General features: G+C 47.0%; 1 protein-coding gene across 4 annotated transcripts in view; it reads left to right on the top strand.

The window, feature by feature from the left end:
* PRKCA (protein kinase C alpha) overlaps positions 1-21,841 on the top strand; it is a 502,775-nt gene that overhangs the window by 468,165 nt on the left and 12,769 nt on the right. For all 4 annotated transcript variants that reach the window (XM_017950891.2, XM_017950892.2, XM_009191055.4 and 1 more), the window contains 3 exons: positions 5,708-5,788; positions 17,313-17,420; positions 19,085-19,225. In XM_017950891.2, the coding sequence (XP_017806380.1) occupies positions 5,708-5,788; positions 17,313-17,420; positions 19,085-19,225 (330 nt within the window). The remainder of the gene's footprint in view (positions 1-5,707; positions 5,789-17,312; positions 17,421-19,084; positions 19,226-21,841) is intronic.

The raw sequence follows: 21,841 nt of genomic DNA on the forward strand, positions 1-21,841 counted from the left end.
ATTATCCCCCCACTGCAATTAGTCCATTTTCACACTGCTATAAAGAACTACCTGAGACTGAGTAATTTCTGAAGAAAAGAGGCTTAACAAGAAGCATGTCTAGGAGGTCTCAGGAAACTTACAATCATGGCGGAAGGCAGAGGGGAAGCAAGCATGTCTTACCATGGCAGAGCAGGGGAGAGAGAGAACAAGGGGGGAAGCACCATACACTTTTAAACCATCAGATCTTGTGAGAACTCACTATCATGGAGAACAGCAAGGGGAAATCCACCCCCATGATCCAGTCACCTCCCTCCAGGCCCTTCCCCGACATGTGGGGATTGCAATTCGAGATGAGATTTGGGCGGGGACAAGATGTGGTTTATGGATAGAAACTGCCACTATTCTCAAGGAAATGTTTTTGTTAGTTGGAAATGAGAATCCAGTGTATACATCAGTTCTTAATCTTTTAGACTGAGGGACTGTGGAAGGGACAACTCATTTCAGTTAAAATAGGCATTTCCAGGCCGGGCATGGTGGCTCATACCTGTAATCCAACACGCCTATGCAACAAAGCAAAATCCTGTCTCTCCAAAAAAATTGTTAAGAAATTAGCTGGGTATGGTGGCGCATGCCTGTTGTCCCAGCTATTTAGGAGTCTGGGTGAAAGGATTGCTTGAGCCCAGGAGTTGAGGCTGCATTGAGCTATGATCATGCCACTGCCTTCCAGCCTGGGCAACAGAGCAAGACACTGTCTCAAAAAAAAAAAAAAAAAAGCATTTCCAAATAGCCAGTGTGAATCAGATCTTAATTTTCCTGTGTTTAATACTTTGCTTTGGATTGAACTGTTAGAGAAGGACGTCAGTAGCTAGCCACTGAGTTCCAAATATGTTATTTTTTTCCTATGCATTTCTCCTTTAGCATTCTACCTCCCCGCTCCCAACCAGGACCATCTTGAGAACAGTGTGACCTGCTGCACAACTTTTTCTCCCTTGCGAATTTTGTTTGGGGAAAGCCACATTTCCCACCTAGCATCACAGAGTGTGTTTTTCTTTAATTTTATAATTTGCAGCTCTACAAAGACTCCGTTGATAGGGACAAGGTGTGTGAAACAATAATTATGTTTGTGGAACCTTGTCACATTTTCTTAGAATATTATTTTAGAAAGGGCCGGGCATGGTGGCTCATGCCTGTAATCCCAGCACTTTGGGAGGCTGAGGCAGGTGGATCATGAGGTCAGGAGATCGAGACCATCCTGGCTAACATGGTGAAACCCCATCTCTATTAAAAATACAAAAAATTAGCCAGGCATGATGGTGGGCACCTGTAATCCCAGCTAATCGGGAGGCTGAGGCAGGAGAATCGCTTGATCCCAGAAGGCGGAGGTTGCAGTGAGCCGAGATCACGCCACTGCACTCCAGCCTGGGTGATAGAGCGAGATTCTGTCTCAAAAAAAAAACAAAAAACAAATAAACAAACAAAAAACCAGAATATTATTTTAGAGAACAGCCCTAAGCCAAGACATTGGGTCTTATGATCCTTTTCAAAGAAAATCATTGGGCTCGTTAATCCTTTGATTCAAGTTCTTTTTTAAAATGATATTTTCCAGTTTGACTAATTGAAGATTTCCCACTAAGATAAATGGAAGAGACTTATCATTTGATCAAAATTATAGCAGCGCTTGATGTTTGCATACCACCCTACAGTTTTCAAACAAAATCCATTTACATTCACTCATTTAATTATCCCCCTGGTTTTTCTGGATAAGCAGAGTTTCCATGGGTGGAATGCTTCCATTCGTGGGAGTACTTTATATTTCCTCTCAGATTTATACATTTCTAGTTGGCACAGCTTCTGCCATTCAGATGCAGGAAATAGAGAATGCTACCAGAGAAACAGATGGAAAGACCAGAAACAGATCCAAGTATGTGTAAGTTCATTTGTTCATTCATGCATCCATTCACTTATCTATATATTCATTATTCATTAAACAAATAGTTATTAAATGTACTATGGCAGTGTCTCCCATAGTAGGTAATAGGATAGGATGTTTAAACGTAGAATGCTGGAGTAGGAAAGCTTCCATGTAAACATTTGTTCAGACACTTACTAATTTTAAGTTTTTCACAATTTTTTAATCTAGGCAATTGGGAAATTATATAGTCAATCTGTGTTTTTGTGGTATAGCAGTGCTCTGTTTTCTGTTCTAACTTCAAAAAACAAACGGAAACAGAATTGCCCAGTGATTACAATGGCACCAGCCTAGATCAGCCAGCATTTAGCTGACTCCCAGATGTGTGAGCACCCAGCCAAGATCAGCAACGCCCCCCGACTGGCCCTATTAAGACTTAAAGGTAGTCCTAAAATTAACATAGCAGCTTCTTTCTGATCCAGGTAGAAGTACGTGTTTAAATGTTTCTAGCTCCATGGTAGTGTCTGCCATGGCAGCAGTAGCAATGGGAGCGGCTGTGTTGAGGCAAGAGTGAGGGTTCCAACTTTCCTGCTGATCTGGGAAGTATTGGATGTGGAGGGTTGCAATGTGAGAGAAAAAGCAGCAGGTAGACCTAGGTCTCTTGGTGAAGTCAATGAGTTTGAGGAGTTCCTTGCCAAAGACTGGGCTGGCTTACGTGAAGATGCACATGTCTGGGAAGATAACTAGGATAATGCTTAAGGCCAGAGTCTGAGAATTCAGAAAACGGGCACTTGTTTACTGGTGGGAGTAAAAGTGCTACTATTTTGAGTAACCTGGCAATGTGTCTTTTTTTTTTTTTTTTTTTTGAGACAGCGTCTTGCTCTGTCACCCAGGCTGGAGTGTAGTGGGCGTGATCTTGGCTCACTGCAACCTCTGCCTCATGGGTTCAAGCAACTCTCCTGCCTCAGCCTCCCATGTAGCTGGGATTACAGGCATGCACCACCGTGCCCGGCTAACTTTTTTGTATTTTTAGTAGAAACGGGTTGTCACCATGTTGGCCAGGCTGGCCTCAAACTCCTGACCTCAAGTAATCCACCCACCTCGGCTTCCCAAAGTGCTGGAATTACAGGCATGAGCCACTGTGCCTGGACAGCAATGCGTATTTAAAAGTTGTACTTTTGAGTTAGAAGCATTTATTTTGACCCAGCAATTCTACTGACAGGAATTTATCCTGTGGAAATAGTTGAAGGTCTTGCCAAGATACTCATGATATATTATTAAATAAACAAACTGACCACAGAATAGCGGGTGCGCATAATTCAGTTTTTAATGCATATGCATACATATATCACACCTAGAAAAAATATGGAAAGGTTTTATATGAACATAACATTATTAATATTTCTGAATAGTGAGATCATAAACAATTTTACTTCCTTATTTCTTTTTTTGAGACGGAGTCTCGCTCTGTCGCCCAGACTGGAGTACAGTGGTGAGCAATCTCGGCTCACTGCAACCTCCGCCTCCTGGGCTCAAGCAATTCTCCTGCCTCAGCCTCCCAAGCAGCTGGGACTACAGGCACACATCACTACGCCCAGTTAATTTTTGTATTTTTAGTAGAGACAGGGTTTTACCATGTTGGCCAGGATGTTCTCCATGTCTTGACCTCATGATCCACCTGCCTCGGTCTCCCAAAGTGCTGGGAGTACAGGCATAAGCCACCATGCCCGGCCACTTCCTTATTTCTTTAGCTTTTCCTTTTCTTTCTAATTGTTTTTTAATGAGCATGCATGGCTTGTGGAATTTTTTTTAAAAGCACAAAAAGATTATTTTTAACAGAAATGTTTTACCTGGCAATGGAAAATATAGTGACATTGGTATCAGGGAGATAAATTCAGTCCAGTCCTTTTGGGAGAGCAATTTACCATTGTACCAAAGGTTATAAAAATATGCAACTCCTTTGATGCAAAATTTTTTCTGGAACTGGAATGAGATGTATCATCTCCAAGCAATAGACTGGAGATTCATTTGTTGGGGTTTTTTATGTTTGTATTTTCCAAGTTTTCAGAAAAGAATGTGCAGAAGAGAACAAAGGTTGTAAAAGAAATTAGAGACTCCTTGTAGGTTCCTATGTTTATATCATTTTCTTGTCAAGGAAATGAGCTACAAAGGTGCCAGATCTAATCTTGTTTACCCTTGTTGCTGCCCACACTTAGGCAAACTGTTGGTTCTCGTGTTTCTCATTCTGCATGCAGAAATATTAGTAATACATTAAAGAAATGAAAGTGGGCAGACATGCAGAAAGTTTTATGTCCCAGGACATTTAATTAGACATTCTGGACCATTAAAAAAAAATCCCAGAACATGTCAAAGTAAAAGTTGTAAGCGACATGGCAGAATGGTTGTGCTGAGTACCTGTTAAGTGTGTCTTGACCTTGAACCCTGGCACGTGATCCATGGGTCTGGGAATTGTGTGCAGCAGGTACACAGCCTACCTGAAAGGTAATGAAGCCAGTGTTTTAATAAGCCCTGCCATACTTAGAAATTCAAATCCATGTTATTGCCTTCCACGAAGGGAGGTTATAGAATTATTCTAGTACTTCTGATAGCCACAAAGGTAGAAGGAAGTGTAGAATGAGCCCCCTGTAGACTCATCACTCAATTTCAACAGCTGCCAGCATTTGCCAACTCATTTCATCTGTTTTTCTCCCACCTCATTTATTAAAGTGTTTTTTTAATTTATCATGTCAGTTCACCCATAAATACTTTATCTCTTATCTATTTCACTGATAAATATACTCATTTCTAACTGATAAGCACACTTTAAAAATGTTTTAATATTATTATCACTTTTTAAGAGACAGGGTCTTGCTATGTTGCCCAGGCTAGCCTTAAACTCCTAGGCTCAAATGATCCTCCTGCCTCAGCCTCCCAAGTAGCTGGGACTCCAGACTCACACCACCACACCCAGTTAGAAAACATGTTTTCTAACTAGTCAACATACCATTATGCCACCTAACAAAATGAATGGTAAACCTTCAGTATCATCTGACATCCAGATTGTATCTTAATTTTCCCAGTTGTTTCCAATTTTCTTTGTTGCAGTTGGCTCCAGATATTTGCTTACTACATTTTATGCCTTTTTATGAATGTTTTACAAACTTCTGTCATTCAACAAACTGAATATATATCATTGCACTTCTCTGTGCAAAACAAGAAAATTACAACGTTTCCTTATCATCATCCTTACTATTATACTCTTAGTAAGGCCTTGTTGCATAGTTTAATCATCTTATGTGTCAGACTCAGAATGACCTCTGGCTTCCTTTTTTTTTTTTTTTTTTTTTTTAATTTTTTTTTTAAATAAGAGACAGGATCTTACTATGTTGCCCAAGCTGGTTTCAAACTCCTGGATTCAAGCAATCTTCCTGCCTCAGCCTCCCAAAGTGCTGGGATTAGAGGTGTGAGCTACTGCACCCAGCCTCTAACTTTTTCTCAACATTAAATCCACCTCAGTGTCCACATACTTTCTGCCAGTGAGGATAATTAAAACTACCTTCAGAGAGTGCTGTGGCATCTCCAGGTGGATTCAGAACAAGATTCCCCAAACCAGCCATGGGCAGTGAATTTCGGGGTAATAGTTCTTGGTGTGTCTGGCTTGGAGGATCCTCTTCCCTTGTTGTAACATCAAAGACAGATCTTGGCACCTCATCTGCATAAACTGAGTGTATAAATGCCTACCTGCTTGACTTACCTGTTCTCACAGAGGCTACCGGACTTACCACTGATGTAATTGATGTGTTTGTTTTCACACAGATTATCGCTTATCAGCCATATGGAAAATCTGTGGACTGGTGGGCCTATGGCGTCCTGTTGTATGAAATGCTTGCCGGGCAGGTAATGTTTTGCTACGTTTTCATGTTTGTTTATTGCTGTGTTATGTGAATACTTCAGCTCTGGTTGGGCCTCGAGAGCAGGACCTGACGTTTTAGTGTGGCTGGTGTTGTTGGTGTGATGTCCCTGACCCAGACGAAAGAGGAAGAAACTCCCCCTTCAAAGTGGATCACGTTCAGTATGCACAGAAATTATCACTGGTCATAGAAACTCCATATTGAAAGCTTCAACCTGGAGTGTAGACAGTGTTGGTTTCACATTATGAAATGTGCATGTTGGCCAGGCATGGTGGCTCATGGCTGTAATCCCAGCACTTTTGGAAGCCGAGGCAGGTGGATCGCCTGAGGTCAGGAGTTTGAGACCACCCTGGCCAACATGGTGAAACCGCCATCTCTACTAAAAACACAAAAATTAGCCAAACGTGGTGGTGCACGTCTGCAAACTCAGCTACTTGGGCCGTTGAGGCATGAGAATTGCTTGAGCCTCAGAGGCGGAGGCTGCAGTGAGCCAAGATTGTGCCACTGCATTGCACGGTGTCAAAAAAGAAAACTGCACGTTGATGACAGCAGTGGCCTCTTAAGTTTTCAGTATCTTAAAACTGGGGTTGGGTTATGGTTCCCTGCAAGTTTGTCTGCAAAGATTGCCCCAGCTGCTGCCCATGTGTGTAATTAGTAGCAGTGTTTAAGGAAGAAGACAGTTACCTTGAAGAAGCATTTTAATAGATTCTCCCCATCTCCTCCTATCTCACCTTTGGCAATTCATTGTAATTTTCACAGAAGTCCAGTGAGGCTGAACTTCCAGTTAAGGAAAGTAAATTAGGTTTCCCTTATGATGTGACATGTACCAGATAACCATGTGCCTTATTGCCTTACATGGCACTTTCTAATATAATGGCTTAATATCTGTGTCATCAGGGTGAGTCGTACTAGCTGCCACCTCTAGGCCTTGCCCCTAAGACATCCTATGTGACTGTCCTCATGCTCTCAGCTGAAATTAGGAGGAATTAATGGAGAAATCTGAGACCCTAATAGATGGTGGGGCTGACAGACGCGAGAAACTTGAGTCCTTGAATGACTCTGTGGATCAGTGCCCCACACCCACATAGGACACATCCTTGGCAAAGGAGTTTTGCTCTGTCGCCCAGGCTGGAGTGCAGTGGCGCGATCTCAGCTCACTGCAACCTCCGCCTCCCGGGTTCAAGTAATTTTCTGCCTCAGCCTGCATAGCGGCTGGGATTACAGACACCCACCACCACACCCGACTAATTTTTGTATTTTTAGTCAGGCTGGTCCTGAACTCCTGACCTCGTGACCCACCTGCCTCAGCCTCCCAAGTGCTGGGATTACAGGCGTTGAGCCACCACAGCTGGCCGAAGACAAGTTTTAGAGAGGAATGAAAGCGTATGAAAAAGCATCCGAGCAGGAACAAAAGAGAATAAAGTGCATTTGGAAGAGGGCCAGGCCGGCGACTCGAGAGATCCAGTGCACTCTTGGACTTCTGAGCTGGGGGTTTACACCTTGGCATTCTTCCAGGGGCTTACATCTCTTCTCCCCTGATTCTTCCCTGTCCGCGCGCAGTGGCCTGCTAATGCCTGGGAGGGGCGGCATGTGCAGTGTGTTTACTGGAGTTACACGTGTGCTCAGCTGGAGCATTCTTCCCTTACCAGTCAGACGTCCCTAGGAGGTGGTGTACTGCTGAAACTCCGCCATGTTGCCTCTTCATGCGCATGCGTGAGCCCACTCACCCAACTCCTGAGATCTTACCGGGAAGCTGCTGCTCGCCAGTTTCAGGTGTTTGTCTTTATTGGGAGACTGCCTTTCCTTGGTGCTGGCTGCGACCAGTTATTACTTTAGAGAGACAGTTAACCACCTGACCATCACCTGATGGTCGCCTGAGTTTCCTGGTGGGTAGGAGGAGCCCTTTCCTGCCCCGCTCGTGTCCGAACAGCCACCTATTGTAAGGCTGCGAACATGAAGGTCATCTCCAGACCAGGGGCTTTGTCTCTAGGATGGGAGGCTGTGGATGATCTCTCCTTTTAGTGTCTTTCATTATATTTCCTAAATACTGAAATAGTCTTGTAGACATTGAAAGACATAAAGCTTTAGCTTGCATTTGATCATTATTTCTCAATGGTGTTAAGACTTGACTGACATCAAAAGAGTGGTTTATTATTTATTCAGTGCCCCCCGCCCCGCCCCACCAAAGCGTTCCTCTTAGGCCATATACGTCTGTGTGTAAACACAGAAAGGCAGTTCATACACAGTCACCGTCAGTGAGTCAACAGCTGGGGAAACAGGAGTTGTCTGCTCCTCAAGTTAATTTCCCCTTCCTTAAAATTTTGACAGTAAAATTCGGCTCTGAATTACAGGCCTCCTAGGAGCCCTGCTGTCGATGAAGGCACAAAAAGCCAAGTCCCCCTCTTGATCCCACTTGAATGTTCAGCTCTTGAGTCCAGAAAACAAACCCTGCTTTCATTAACAGTCACATTTGCATACACTAACAAGCAAAAGAGGCTGGGCGGAAACGAAGCCAGGATCTGTTTCCGAGGGCGCTTTACAAGACGCGGTGGCTCAAGCCTGTAATCCCAGCACTTTGGGAGGCCGAGGCGGGCGGATCACAAGGTCAGGAGATCGAGACCACAGTGAAACCCCGTCTCTACTAAAAATACAAAAAATTAGCCGGGCGCGGTGGTGGGCGCCTGTAGTCCCAGCTACTCAGGAGGCTGAGGCAGGAGAATGGCGTGAACCCGGGAAGCGGAGCTTGCAGTGAGCCGAGATCGCGCCACTGCACTCCAGCCCGGGCGACAGCGCGAGACTCCATCTCAAAAAAAAAAAAAAAAACAAGAGGTCACGTGAGTAGACTCTTGGCCAGCAGGAGACAAGAATTTCAGAACCGGGCCTGCAGGAAAGTCCTCCTCCCTCGCGCTGCCTGGCTTCTCTCCTCTCCAAGCCTTTCCTGGGACTTCATTCCCTAGGGGAGAGCTCAAGGAATGCTTTTTTCTGGCAGGGAAGTCCCATTTGTGGTGCGTTTTGAAGCCCTATGACACGGGCCTCAGACCTCGTTTGCAAATTGGCCTTGAGGTGGTTTCCAGGCCTTATTTAAAGGTTTTCCTATTAAGCTTACGCCCCCTGGAGAGCACTAGGCTCCTGCTCTCAAGAGCTCTGCAAACTTTCTGGCCTGTTTCCAATATTTCCCATGCTGCTTCTCAGAGCCACTTAGCCTGCCTTATATGCATACCTTCCGGTCTCCATAATCTCTGTTGAAAACGGTGATATTCTTTAAAGATGACATCTTAGACCAGGCGAGGTGGCTCATGTTTATAATCCCTTTGGGGCACTTGGGAGGCCAAGGTGGGTGGATCACTTGAATCCAGGAGTTGGAGATGAGCCTGGGCAACATGACAAAATCCCTTCTACAAAATATACGAAAATTAGCTGGGTGTGGTGGCAAGCGCCTGTAGTCCCAGCTACTCAGGAGGCTGAGGTGGAAGGATTGATTGAGCCCTGGGGTCAAGGCTGGCAGTGAGCCTTGATCACATCACTGCACTCCAGCCTGGGTGAGAGAGGGAGACCCTGTCTCCAAAAAAAAAAAGACTCCTTAAAGGCATCCCACACTCTGGTGCAATGGCAGGCACAGATAACAACAGCCCTTGTTCCTCTAAATCTCCACCTCACCTGCTGCAAACACAGTGTTTTCATTCAAAGCCCCTTCATCTTTCTCTGTGACTCAATGCAAATTTAAACATATTCCTAGGCTGCGACTCAGCTCAGGAAGGATAATGAAGGCTCTACCCAGTATTATCCACAGCCCCTCCAAGCTTCAGCAATCCCGGAGACCCAGCAAAGGGTGTAGATGTTGTTACTGAAAAGTAAGATTAATGATAAAGTTGTTGACAGGGTTTTGGTCTAAGTTTGTCCTCTTTAATCGCAGAGGACTGAAGATGAGCAGGAAAAAAATAGTTTATTGCCATTTTCTTCTCATTTGCTTTATTTATTGTCACAGCCAAGGGGGCAGTTAAGAATAAACAGCCTGAGTCTTTATTCAGTTCCTGGACTGCTTGACAAATACGAACACTTTTGGGGCATAAATAGTGTTTACGCAGCACTCTAATGAGCATTTTGCACCTGGAAGTGTTCTCGGTGATCGTCATAAAGGGACCAGCCCTCTCCTTATGCCCTTTTCTCCCTGGGTTATTTATGCTTTGACTTCACTCCTACTGAATCAGTAATCGCCACTTCATCTCAGAGCTTCGGCCTGAATTGTCCAGGGGAGCATGCCCGGCCCCCAGCCCAGGTTTCTGTGATTTGCAAATAAGCGTGGCCTCCATGACCACTTCCTAGCTAAGATGCACCAGTGCAGTGAGGTGGCTCACACCTGTGATTAGAAATAGTTTTTTGCCAGGCGCGGTGGCTCACGCCTGTAATCCCAGCACTTTGGGAGGCCGAGGCGGGCGGATCACGAGGTCAGGAGATCGAGACCATCCTGGCTAACACGGTGAAACCCCGTCTCTACTAAAAATGCAAAAAATTAGCCGGGCGAGGCGGCGGGCGCCTGTAGTCCCAGCTACTCGGGAGGCTGAGGCAGGAGAATGGCGTGAACCCGGGAGGCGGAGCTTGCAGTGAGCCGAGATCGCGCCACTGCACTCCAGCCTGGGCGACTAAGCGAGACTCTGTCTCAAAAAAAAAAAAAAAGAAATAGTTTTTTGCAAAATCTGAACCATCATCCCTCATGTGTCAGTTTAAAACTCACAATCACATATTGTTAAAGTGAGAAGGAGCTGGGTGAGAGGGGATAGAACCCATTCAGAAAATGTTTACACCAACCCAAGACTTTTCAGCAGGTAGCTTAGCTTGGAACATTGAGTCCAGATTTGTAGAAATTAAAAACCATGGGAATGGGGGAAAGAGGCAAGAGAAGGCATCCAAAATGGTCATGTACTGAAGCACCTCAGTGACACATAACACCCATGGTCCCCAGGCTAAGTGGCTGGCAGTACTGGAAAGGAAAAGGAATAGAATTAATAACTTTTCACCATTCCCTTGCCTTCAACACCAGGGCCTGAGAGCGAGTGATTACCTGTCACATGCTCCAGGGAGACTTAAACCTAGAGAGACTTAACAAAGGCCGTAAATGTGTTCACATTTTTTTAGGCTACAGGATGCCACACCTGGGAAGTTATTATGGGGATGTGATTCAGAGAAGAAAACAGGGAGATGCACAGGTGTCTCTAGTAGCGTTAGTGATGAGGGTACATGCTGGAAGCAATTGTAAATGTGCTGTGGACCAGTGGATCTGTCCTGATGACGCATCACCTCGGTGGCATTCAGCTCATGGGAACACTGGTGGCAACAAAGAAAATGTATTTGCAACAGACAGTGAAAAAAAAACTCCAAATTTTGCATCATAATTTGAAAATAATGTAAGATGCTGGGCACAGTAGTTCACGCCTGTAATCCGAGCACTTTGGGAGTCCAAGGTGGGTGGATCACGAGGTCAGGAGTTTGTAGACCAGCCTGGCCAAGATGGTGAAACCCTGTCTCGACTAAAAATACAAAAATTAGTTGGGCGTGCTAGTGCACACCTGTAATCCCAGCTACTCAGGAGGCTGAGGCGGGAGAATCTCTTGAACTTGGGAGGCATAAGGTTGCAGTGAGCCAAGATTGCACCACTGCACTCTAGCCTGGGTGACAGAGCAAGACTCTATCTCAAAAAAAAAAAAAGAAAGAAAAAAGAAAATAATATAAGGAAGCATAAGAACCTATATAAAAATGAGAGCAATTTTTGTGACCAGGTAAAGGGAATGGGGATGCTTTTTTCGTAGACTTCCCTTCCCCACCATATTACATAATTTTCATTTAAAATAGGGCTTCAAGCTAGGCATGGCGGTGCACACCTGTAATCCCAGCACTTTGGGAGGCCAAGGCAGGCAGATCACTTGAGGTCAGGAGTTCAAGACCAGCCTAGCCAAGATGGTGAAACCCCGTCTCTACTAAAAATACAAAAATTTCGCTGGGTGTGGTGACGTGCACCTGTAATCCCAGCCACTCGGGAGGCTGAGGCAGGAGAATCACTTGAACCTGGGAGGCGGAGGTTTCAGTGAGCTGAGATCGCACCACTGCACTCCAGCCTGGGCAACAGAGTGAGACTCCATCTAAAAAAAAACCAAAAATATAAAACGGGCTCCAGGGAGCTTTTCTGAATGTGCTGGTCATTTTACCAGGTACTCGTAGTCTTCCTCCCTCCTGTCACGGTAGGATTGTACTTCCTTTCTCGTGTATTTGTGGGGTGTCAGGGAGCAGCATATGACCAGCACTGGCCAATGAGATCAGAGGGGAGGTACTCCAGGGTGGGGCTGGAAGCGCAGGTACAAGACACTGAAGAGCTGCTGCACCAATCTTTGCTGCAGCAAGACTGTGATGGTGGCTGCTCCATCCCAGTGGGTCCCCGAGTGCAACCAGCAGAGGCCTCTCTGACCCCCAGTGTATAGGTAGCATAAGCAGGAAGTGAAACGTGTTGTCTTATGCTTTGGAGATGGTCTCAGTTGTTTGTTTCCACAGCAGGACCCAGCCTATCCTTACTGATCCCCGAAGGCACAGTTAAGATACCAATAGTCTACATCTTGAAGTAAGCCAGTCACAGGGACATGTATCACCTCACTTATATGAGATGCCTAGAGTAGTCAAATCATAGCGACAGAAAGCCGAATGGTGGCTGCCAGGGGCTGAGGGGATGGGAGAATGGGGAGTCTGTTTTGTGAGTGGAGTTTCAGTTGGGAAGATGAAAAAGTTCTGGAGATGGCCAGTGGTGATGCTTATGGAACAACATGAACGTACTTAATACCTCAGTGCAGTGCACTTAAAAGTGGTTAAGATGGTAAATTTTGTGTTATATAATACGTATACACACATACACACACACACACACACACACACACACACACACATATGGTTTTGTTTTTCTGGTTGGTTGTTTTTGTGAGACAGTTTCACTCTGTCGCCCAGGCTGGAGTGCAGTGGTGCAATCTCGGCTCACTGCAACCTCCGCCTCCTGGGTTCAAGCGATTCTCCTGCCTCAGTCTCCCAAGTAACAGGGACTACAGGCACCCTCTACCGTGCCCAGCTAATTTTTGTATTTTTAGTAGAGACGGGGTTTCACCATGTTGGCCAGGCTGATCTCAAACTCTTGACCTTGTGATCTGCCCGCCTCGACCTCCCAAAGTGCTGGGATTATAGGCGTGAGTCACCACACCCAGCCTGTGTTATATATATTTTATCACAATTAAAAAAAAAATAGCCTCTATCTTTGCAACAGAGGAAACAGATTAGGAAAAAGGATGCCTTTGATTTCATGGTATTCCAAAACTGGGAGAAGGCACTTAACTACTCCTCTCCCCTACACCCAAGAACAGCCCTCTTTTACCTTCTTCAGGTTCATGCCATCTTCAGCCAGCAGGAATTTGGGGAAGCACAGAAGCTGCATCGGCCAGCAGCTGGGAAGGAGGGAGCCAGCCTGATTCCCATCAATTCATTAGAGCTGGGAAACCATGCCAGGTCTCTAGCCCAGAGGCCGGTCGCTCTCTATGGGGTGACTTGAAACATCTCAGGCCCCCGGGGCTGCCCCACCTCTTCATTTTCAGAACTCATCACTGCACATTGTGTAGGCTGTGAATCAGCCTTCTAAAATTTACCGCAACACCCTTGCCCTCATCAGAGTTCTCTTTACATGCTAGGTGGGCCTGTAGCCGAGTACCCGCCCCCCCACCTGACTTCACCCCTACCAGGAGCAGTGCTGGATGTCACCCTTCACAGCAGGGCAGGCAGAATTGCTCATAATGGCTAAGAGCCCCAGGCTCCAAATTCAGGATGTCTGGGTTAGCACCTGGCTCCTGAGACTGATTTGCGGATTGAGTGAGCAGTGCCACCCAAGCTCTCTGCACAGCCCCTGACGTGCAGAGAGGGGCTGAGAAGTGAACGCCACTGTGGTCACTGTCGCTGCTCCTCCCCTCGTGCCCACAATGCTCCTGCCTTATTGGGCAACATAGACTCACGGCGGTGAAAAACGTGAGGGACAGAGATATGTCCCCTCCTTGGGCTGTGGTGATGGAGAATCCCTAATCCTTGGGGCCACATCAAGGCTGGAATGCACAGGCTCTGTCACAGGAGCGTTTGATCTTATGGCTTTGTTATAGCTTAAGCATCTTATTCCACCACACAAGCCTAAGAGGCCTCTGAGGATCCTTCCAGCCCTGGACTAAGAATTCACATTGAGTTAAACAGCTTTGTTCACTGCAGGACTTCTCAGGGCCTTTACAATTTAAATGTTAAAGCAGATTGCCAGAGAGGAGTATAGGATGCAAACTTGGACCTAGGAGGATGCTGTAGGATTAATGTTCTGAGGAATATTCTTTGGGGAGTGTCCGTATCCAGCCTTCAGTGGGACCCAAAGAAGACTTGACAGTAAAAGTCCTCCTTTGGTCTATAGAATCGAATCCCTGATACAGCCATTAGCCTTCAGACATGAACATATGTGGGGACAGCTCACCTGGCAAAGCTGGTTCCCTTGCCAGGAGACAACTAAGTAGATCTGGTAGGCCAGTACCATGCACAGAATGTTCCCCAGACAATTTCTGGCCTTCCACATTTGGAGGTGGGGTGGCTGCAGCTGCATTGATCTAATCGTCTTCAAATGAGAAGAAGCTTCCCACTGCCCTATTCAAGCCAGGTTCCTGGGGAAGCTCCACCTGTGTTTCTTAGAGAACGTTTCTCTTAGGCCTTTGGTTTGCATTGTCTGTGACTTGGCCCCTGCAGCATTCCTGCAGCTAAGATTCAAGCACCTCCAGAGAGGCTGGTTGAATTTTGCTGGCACCTTTGTCGCTGCCCAACAAGGTGCACCCCATTTAGCCCGCTTCGGGGGCATGCAGCATACATGGTCGCACAGGGCTTTGCATTTGGTTTGGTGCTATGCTGTCGCCATCTGGAAATTCTTCATAGTTTTGAAATGAGGGACTCCCGTTTTCATTTTGCACTAAGACTTGGAAAGTATGTGTCTGGCCCTGACTAGAGGCCCTCTTGGGCCACATGGTGAGGTGCCAATCAGTGACCTGGAAGCAGAGCCTCTGCCCCCTTCCCCGCCAGGTCACGTTTGCATTGCAGAGAGTGTCACACAGCCAGTTCAGGAACCTTGCACCCCTGCAGGGTGCAGGCCACGCCCTGAGCAGAAACCACGCCATGTTTTTGTTTTGGAAACAGTCTTGCTCTGTCTCTCAGGCTAGAGTACAGCAGTGCAGTCTAAGCTCACCGCAACTTCTGCCTCCTGGGTTCAAGTGATTCTCATGCCTCAGCCTCCTGAGGAGCTGGGACTACAGGCGTGTGCCACCACAGTTGGCTAATTTTTTGTGTTTTTAGTAGAGATGAAGTCTCGCCATGTTGGCCAGGCTGGTCTTGAACTCCTGACCTCAGGTAATCCACACACCTTGGCCTCCCAAAGTGCTGGGATTAGAGGCGTGAGCCACCACGCCCAGCCACTACATTTGTTTTAGTTACAAAAACCTCCTTCGCCAAAACTCAGCCAGGTTTATGGATCACTGATGAGGGAAAATGTCATGGGTGACCTATAATAGGTGTATAGAAGAAGTAGGCTGCGTGCTGTTGGGCAGGGAGGATACGGTGGGGCGGACACAGGGCCATCCTGCACTGTAGCTCCATCACAGCTCTCTCCCACCACTGCCTGCCTGCCCTGCCCTCTACAGATGGAAGCTACCTGTCCCCCTGCTGGCACAGGTAGCTGTCCCTGCTGACACAGGTGGCTGTCAGCAGCCTGCACCCCCTGGTGGGTGCCCCTCCAAGCTGCCCTGGGGGCCTCCCAGTCTCCATGTTATTCCTACTGGTGGAAGTCGCTGTGGCCAGCTGCCCCTTGCCCTGCTGTGAGTCCCTCACAGGCAGGCTCATTTTAGCTCTCTTCACTCACCTGTAGCTTCAGCCAAATTAAACCTTCTTTACACCAGGCACTTACAACACAAAAAGAGGCCTATTTACTTGTATTTCCAGACCAAAAAAATGTTGAGTGGTACCAGACACCCAGGCCTCTCTCTGTCCTCCCACTGGGGCTCTTTATAGACTTGGCATCTTTTCCTCGGGGCACGTGGCTCCCGTTCAGGACTGGGCAGGAGACTGAGGTCAGGTCTCGGGTGCTGGATGAACAGGTTGAGGTGATTTGTGGGTGGTGGTTGAGGGGAGGGATCTGCTTGGCTCAACGGCTGCCTCTGACTTGGGAGAAAATGTTTGATAAGAAGGGCATCCTTCTGACTACTGCACAGTTACCTGTGATCCAGGACTCAGTTCAAAATTAAGCCAAACACCATCACTGTGTGACCTGCCCATGTCAGCCAGTGACTGACTCCTCTTTCCCACGAGAAGGGAACACCTCCAGATTAAACAAAAGGATTCTGTACAAGCGCTGGGCCCTGCTCTGCCTTTCTTATGCTAAGCTCAAGGTTACAAAGCCAAAGGGAAGCATTACGGAATTTCCCATGAACGCTTTCCTCCTGTGCCATCCCGCCAGAGTGACAGGGAAGTAATGGATCCCTCAGGACTACAGACATGCTGGAGGAAAAAGTTCAAAGGGCATCGTGAGCTCAGCCTTTCTTCCTAGAAGATTCTCAAGGCCCTTCCCAAGAAAGTTGCTCTGCCTTAAATAATAGCACCACTAAGTTGCCTTCATTGGGCACTTACCGGGTACAACACAAAATACAAGGCACTTTACTCCCAGAAAGCCCATCTTACCAGTTGGAGAACTGTGTTTTAAAGAACGAAGTCATTTGCTTGTGGACACCCAGCTAGGAAGTTAGTAGAGCTAGAATTCTGGTCCAGATCCACCTGACTCTAAAGCCATGAGCTCCCACGGGGCCAGCGTGCCTTCCTGTCTCAGCCTGGTAACTGTGAACCCAGTCAAAGTGGACGAGGGAGGAGTCGTCCAATGGAAGCTGAGGTCCCATCACTGCCACTGTGCAGGTGGAAGGCCCCCCCAGCAAAGCAGCTCCTTGTTGGGTCAGAGGCCTGGTGTGAATTACTGGGGACGTCCTCTTAGGCCATGTTCTCAAGTCCCCTTCACCCCCAATGAAAGTGTTGGCATTTTCTACCGGCCACCCCTACCTTCTGACTACAAAGCCGTCTGTAACCTAACTTGATCATAATTAGATTTTTAGCACATGCTTACAAGATTAATGGATTAATCATAGTTTATTTGCAAATCATTAAAAACATTACTCAAAAACACTTTCCCTGAAGATTGTTTGGGTTGCCCAGGGCAAGATAATTAACGAGACAGAGGGGAAAAAATGAAAAACACACAACCGTCAACCTCACTAAAGATAATCAAATAAACCCTCAAGTTCACTGAGCTAACTGTGCAGCCTGCGGGGGGCTGAGAAACCTGGTCTGTTCCTTGGTGCTGAATTGGCTCTTCAGGTACCATGTGAAAGAATTACTCTGCCTAAATACCTTCCCATCTTTCTTTTTTTCCACAACAGCCTCCATTCGATGGTGAAGATGAGGACGAGCTATTTCAGTCTATCATGGAGCACAACGTTTCCTATCCAAAATCCTTGTCCAAGGAGGCTGTTTCCATCTGCAAAGGAGTAAGTCGATTTGGATACCTTTTGTGATCATAGACCAAGAGCTTTGGTAGGAGAAATACTTTCCCCACACTTCTAAGAGAGATGGCAGAAATACCACAAACCCACACCACTGCATTTTGGCCGTCGACGGTTGGGGCTTGGTGTCACACAGGGCACAGTGGGGAAAGTGAAGGCCGGGAGAATGGATTGGAATCCCAATACTTCCTGGGACTCTGGCCCAGTCACCTAATGACTGTACTGCACTTTTCATTCTAATCCATTTCATAAAATTGTGGTGGGGACTACCAGATGTCGTCAGAGGCCCATAGAAAGTGTGTGCTCTCGTCGCGTGCCTCACCTGGTGCGACTTAGTTAGTTCTTTGTTTGCTGCACTTTTCTTGAGCTATAGCATACATACAGCAATGGCACAAATCATCAATATGCTGATAAATGAATCTTCACAAAATGAATCCACCCGTATAATTGCACCCAGCTCAGGAAACTGTGTTTCCACCACCCTGGAAGCCCCCTCCTGTCCCATCTACAGTCACTACCCCGCCCCAAGATAACCTGCCCCCCAAGTTTGGACAGCATGGATTAGTCTTGGCCTGTTTTGAACTCTGCACAAACTGAACCTTGTAGTGTTGCTCCTGGCCTGGCTGCTTTCACTCAATATCGTGATTGAGGATTTTGTCTGCATTGTTGTGTGGGGTTGTAGTTCCTCCTGTCATATTGCTGTGCAGTGTTCCGCCGTGTGAACACACCATCGTTTCCTTATCCATTCTATTTCTGGTGGATATTTGGATGGTTCTTGCTTTGGTTTGAGGCTGTTACAAGCAGAACTGCTGTGAACCTTCTGGGGCGTGTGTTTTGGTGAAGATATGCACACACTTTGAGAAAATGCTCTAGGAATAGAGTCACTGATCATGATTTGTCTGTCTAGTTTGGAATGGTCAAGAGTTAGATCACAAAGCTATTTTCAGGCTTAGTAAGATGGAGTACAATATACCCTTAACAGTATCTGGTGAGTGTGATCATTTGTGAGGCATTTGTCATGTGTTATCCAAGAGCAGGGCACTTGGGAGAGATACTGAGGTCGGGAGGAACTGGCGTCTGCCTTCAAAGAGCTCATAGCTGTTGTTTGTCTCTGTGTCCTGCAATAGGCAAGTCGGAATTAACTAGTCACCTTGCTTGTTATAGCATTTATTTTTCTAATTTATGAGTCTTTGATTGATAACATTTTAGCCCAGACAATACATAGACATATGATGCTTATTATGGCATCCTCTGTGATGCTAGACTGTGATGCTTTCAGCACACACAATTTTTAGTGATTGCATGTTTTTTTTTTTTATTACCAGATACATGTATAGCATGGTGTCTCCAAAATAGATAACGTGTGAGATGTCTGTTTAAATTCTTCTTATTCCATTTGGCCATGGGTTCAGATTGCTTCCCTGTTCCCTTATCTTGAAAACCATCATAGGCAGGGCTGCACTTGCCAATGTCATTTTTGTGAGTTGGCTTCACTCTGTACAAGCCACTGAGTGTCTTGGTCAGCTCTCTGAGATGCTGTCCAGGCGCCCACAAAGTCAGGGCTGTAGGCAGAGCTAGGCAAATGGAAAGCGCTGTCTCTGGGAAGCATTTGACATCCATTGTTCTCTTTTTCTCCTTTTCCTTTCTAGCTGATGACCAAACACCCAGCCAAGCGGCTGGGCTGCGGGCCTGAGGGGGAGAGGGACGTGAGAGAACATGCTTTCTTCCGGAGGATCGACTGGGAAAAACTGGAGAACAGGGAGATCCAGCCACCATTCAAGCCCAAAGTGGTGAGTCCAGAAAAGCAGCCTGTTTTCTGAGCCCCATATCCCCAGATTCTGGGAGTATCCCACTCACCTCTTTTCTTGGAGAGAGGAGGCCGGTGGCCCCTGGCTTGTACAGGGTGAGGAAACCGGCCAGGTTTTAGCCTTTCCTCAGTCCTGTGGCCTCAGCAGCCAGGATTCCTGCTGCCTTCAGAGAGTGAGGACCGATAAGGCAGGGAGGGGAACCCTGTGCACACTTCGCCCTCCAGCTGGGCAGCTGCAGAGCACCCCCACACAATTAGGGAGTGAGGGCAGCTCTGCTTTGGGTCTGGACTTTGTGGACTCGCACCCAGCAGCGCTATATTCATAGCCTTCAGTCCTCAGCTGGACTGAGGCTTCATATCTGTCTCCAGCTTTCCTGGATTTGCCTGGCACCGATGGGAGCCCTGAAGCACAGCCCCATCCTAGCCAGCTCGTAGGCAGGGCCTGGGCCCCGCCCACTCTTCCACCACTGTCACCGCTGCAGGGAGTGAGTGTCAGGCACCAATTCTGATGTTGTCAGCTTTTTTCACACTCTCCCTGTTCGATTCCCATTTTTTTTCATTTATTTAAACACTATGTGCCAGGTCCTGTTCTTCGTGCCTTACAAATATTAATTCACTTAGTCATCCCAACAGCCCTGTGAGATGGGTACTGTGGTCCCCAGTTTGCAGTGGAGGGCACAGAGAAGCTGAGTAACTTGCCAGAAAGCACACAGCGGATAGGTGGTGGAACCTGGAGGAGTCTGTGTCCTCACCCACTGCACCATCGCTCCGTCTCAGCGACTGCCCTGGCGCTGATGCTGCGGCCCTAGTTGTTGATTGCGACCAGCCAGTGCCTTTCATGCTTATATCTCTCGAAGTAAACTGAGAGCCTTTAAGATGTCAGCCTCCTCACACACCACCTGCCACTTTGCCGAGCCTCCAGGGAAGTCCTGTTTCTAAGGGCTGGGCGGACTGTGCCTTCCAGCTCTGCCACTATCCTGGCCAGCATCAGGTGGCTCACATTGTGCCTCTGCACGGAGACTGCAGAGAGCTGCTTTATGCCACAGTCAGTTTCAGAAGCATTGCCATGTTGGTTTCGTTCAAATCTATCTCCTCTGACAGGTGCCCCATGAGCAGGCCAGGGGACCCGCCTCGGGTGGCAGAGTTGCCAACTGGGTGGCACACAGCCTTATTCTTATAGCAGCAACTTCCTCACCATGTGTGCCTCTGTGTCCTCTACCCCAAGAATAAAACTGCTGTTGGTGAGCCCACTGGATTTTATTTTTCTAAGGTATTTTTAGCACACACTGAAGAAAAACTAAAATTAATCAGGTCAGTTGACTTCCTCCTGAATCATCGTTTCAAATAAGGCCCTTCTGTATCTGCTACCCCCACCTTTTCTTTAGCCAGCCCTGCACACTGATTTCAGGGGGCTCTCACGGGCTCCTGCCCCTCAACTTACAAAACCTGGTCTGAAGGTTTTGGGGGGGCGTGGGGAGAGTGATTAATGATGCTGCAGGTGGCCTCAGTAGAAAATTCTGTTAGGGATTTTTTTTTCCTCTTTTACCTTTAATATTTCTTTGTCGTCTTAAATTAAAACATGAAGGTTATGCAATAGCATCTTGAACACAGCTTAGTTTCTTTATAGGAACAACGTAGAGATGCATACTGACCCTGCCTTGAGGGTTGAGCAAAATCCAATTATTTGTCAGTCACTTTCCAGAAAAAGATGAGTTGCAGCAAAACCAACCATAAAACATGTCTTTTTCTGTTTATTCCCACCTTATAGCAAAAGAGAGTGTTTATCTGCATAGTCTCCCACGTTTTGTGGATACTCGGCCCTAAGCTCAGACGTAGGGAAGACGAGGGCAACTTGGCTCCAGCAGGCAAGAATGTGAATTGTTCCCTGTGGTCGTGGAAATCACTGGGAGCAAAGCTGTACCCACGGCAGGCAGCTGAGTTAGAAGCAGTGTTTGTTTATATTTTATTCCTGGAGCGCTACTGTTTGCTGGGTTTTTTGTTTTTGTTTTTTAACTGAATGCTGGTTAAAATTAAGAAGGAAGGATAAATTGCCCCTGGCTATGAAGAAATAGCCCCTGAACTCAAATGGAGGCAGAAATTGTGGACCCAGGCCCCAAAACTGGAGATTTCATGTGAAAGGCCCTACCTGGTGAGAGCTCTGGCCTGAAAGAAGGAAGAGAGTTCTCAGGCAGAAGCCCGTGATCTGCTGGAAAACCTGTGCACAAAAGAGGAAGAAGGTAGAAAGAATACAGACGGAGAGGAAATGGGCCCACAGAGGGAACAACGACAGTGAAGATAGAAGCAGGTGGCTGCAGGGGGACCCACAGACACTGTCCAAAAGCAGAGCATGTCAAGGGCAGAGAGATAAATGGGGCAAGCTCTGATTCCTGGAAGGGCAGCGATGTGTCTCTTGAGAGCTATTTCCTCTAGTCCTTGTACTGTGCCAGCCAAGTGAGGCTCATCGCAGCATGTCATGCAAGGGCTGGCACCACCGCCTTCAGCGGTCTCTGAGGACTGCACTCTGTTCAGTGATGACACGCTGGAGCAGAGACACCATGCCAAGAGCCATTCCAGTGGCTGGAGAGGACATTTAGAACAG

This window comes from Papio anubis, chromosome 17 (assembly GCF_008728515.1).
Source record: "Papio anubis isolate 15944 chromosome 17, Panubis1.0, whole genome shotgun sequence".
Lineage (NCBI taxonomy): Eukaryota > Metazoa > Chordata > Mammalia > Primates > Cercopithecidae > Papio > Papio anubis.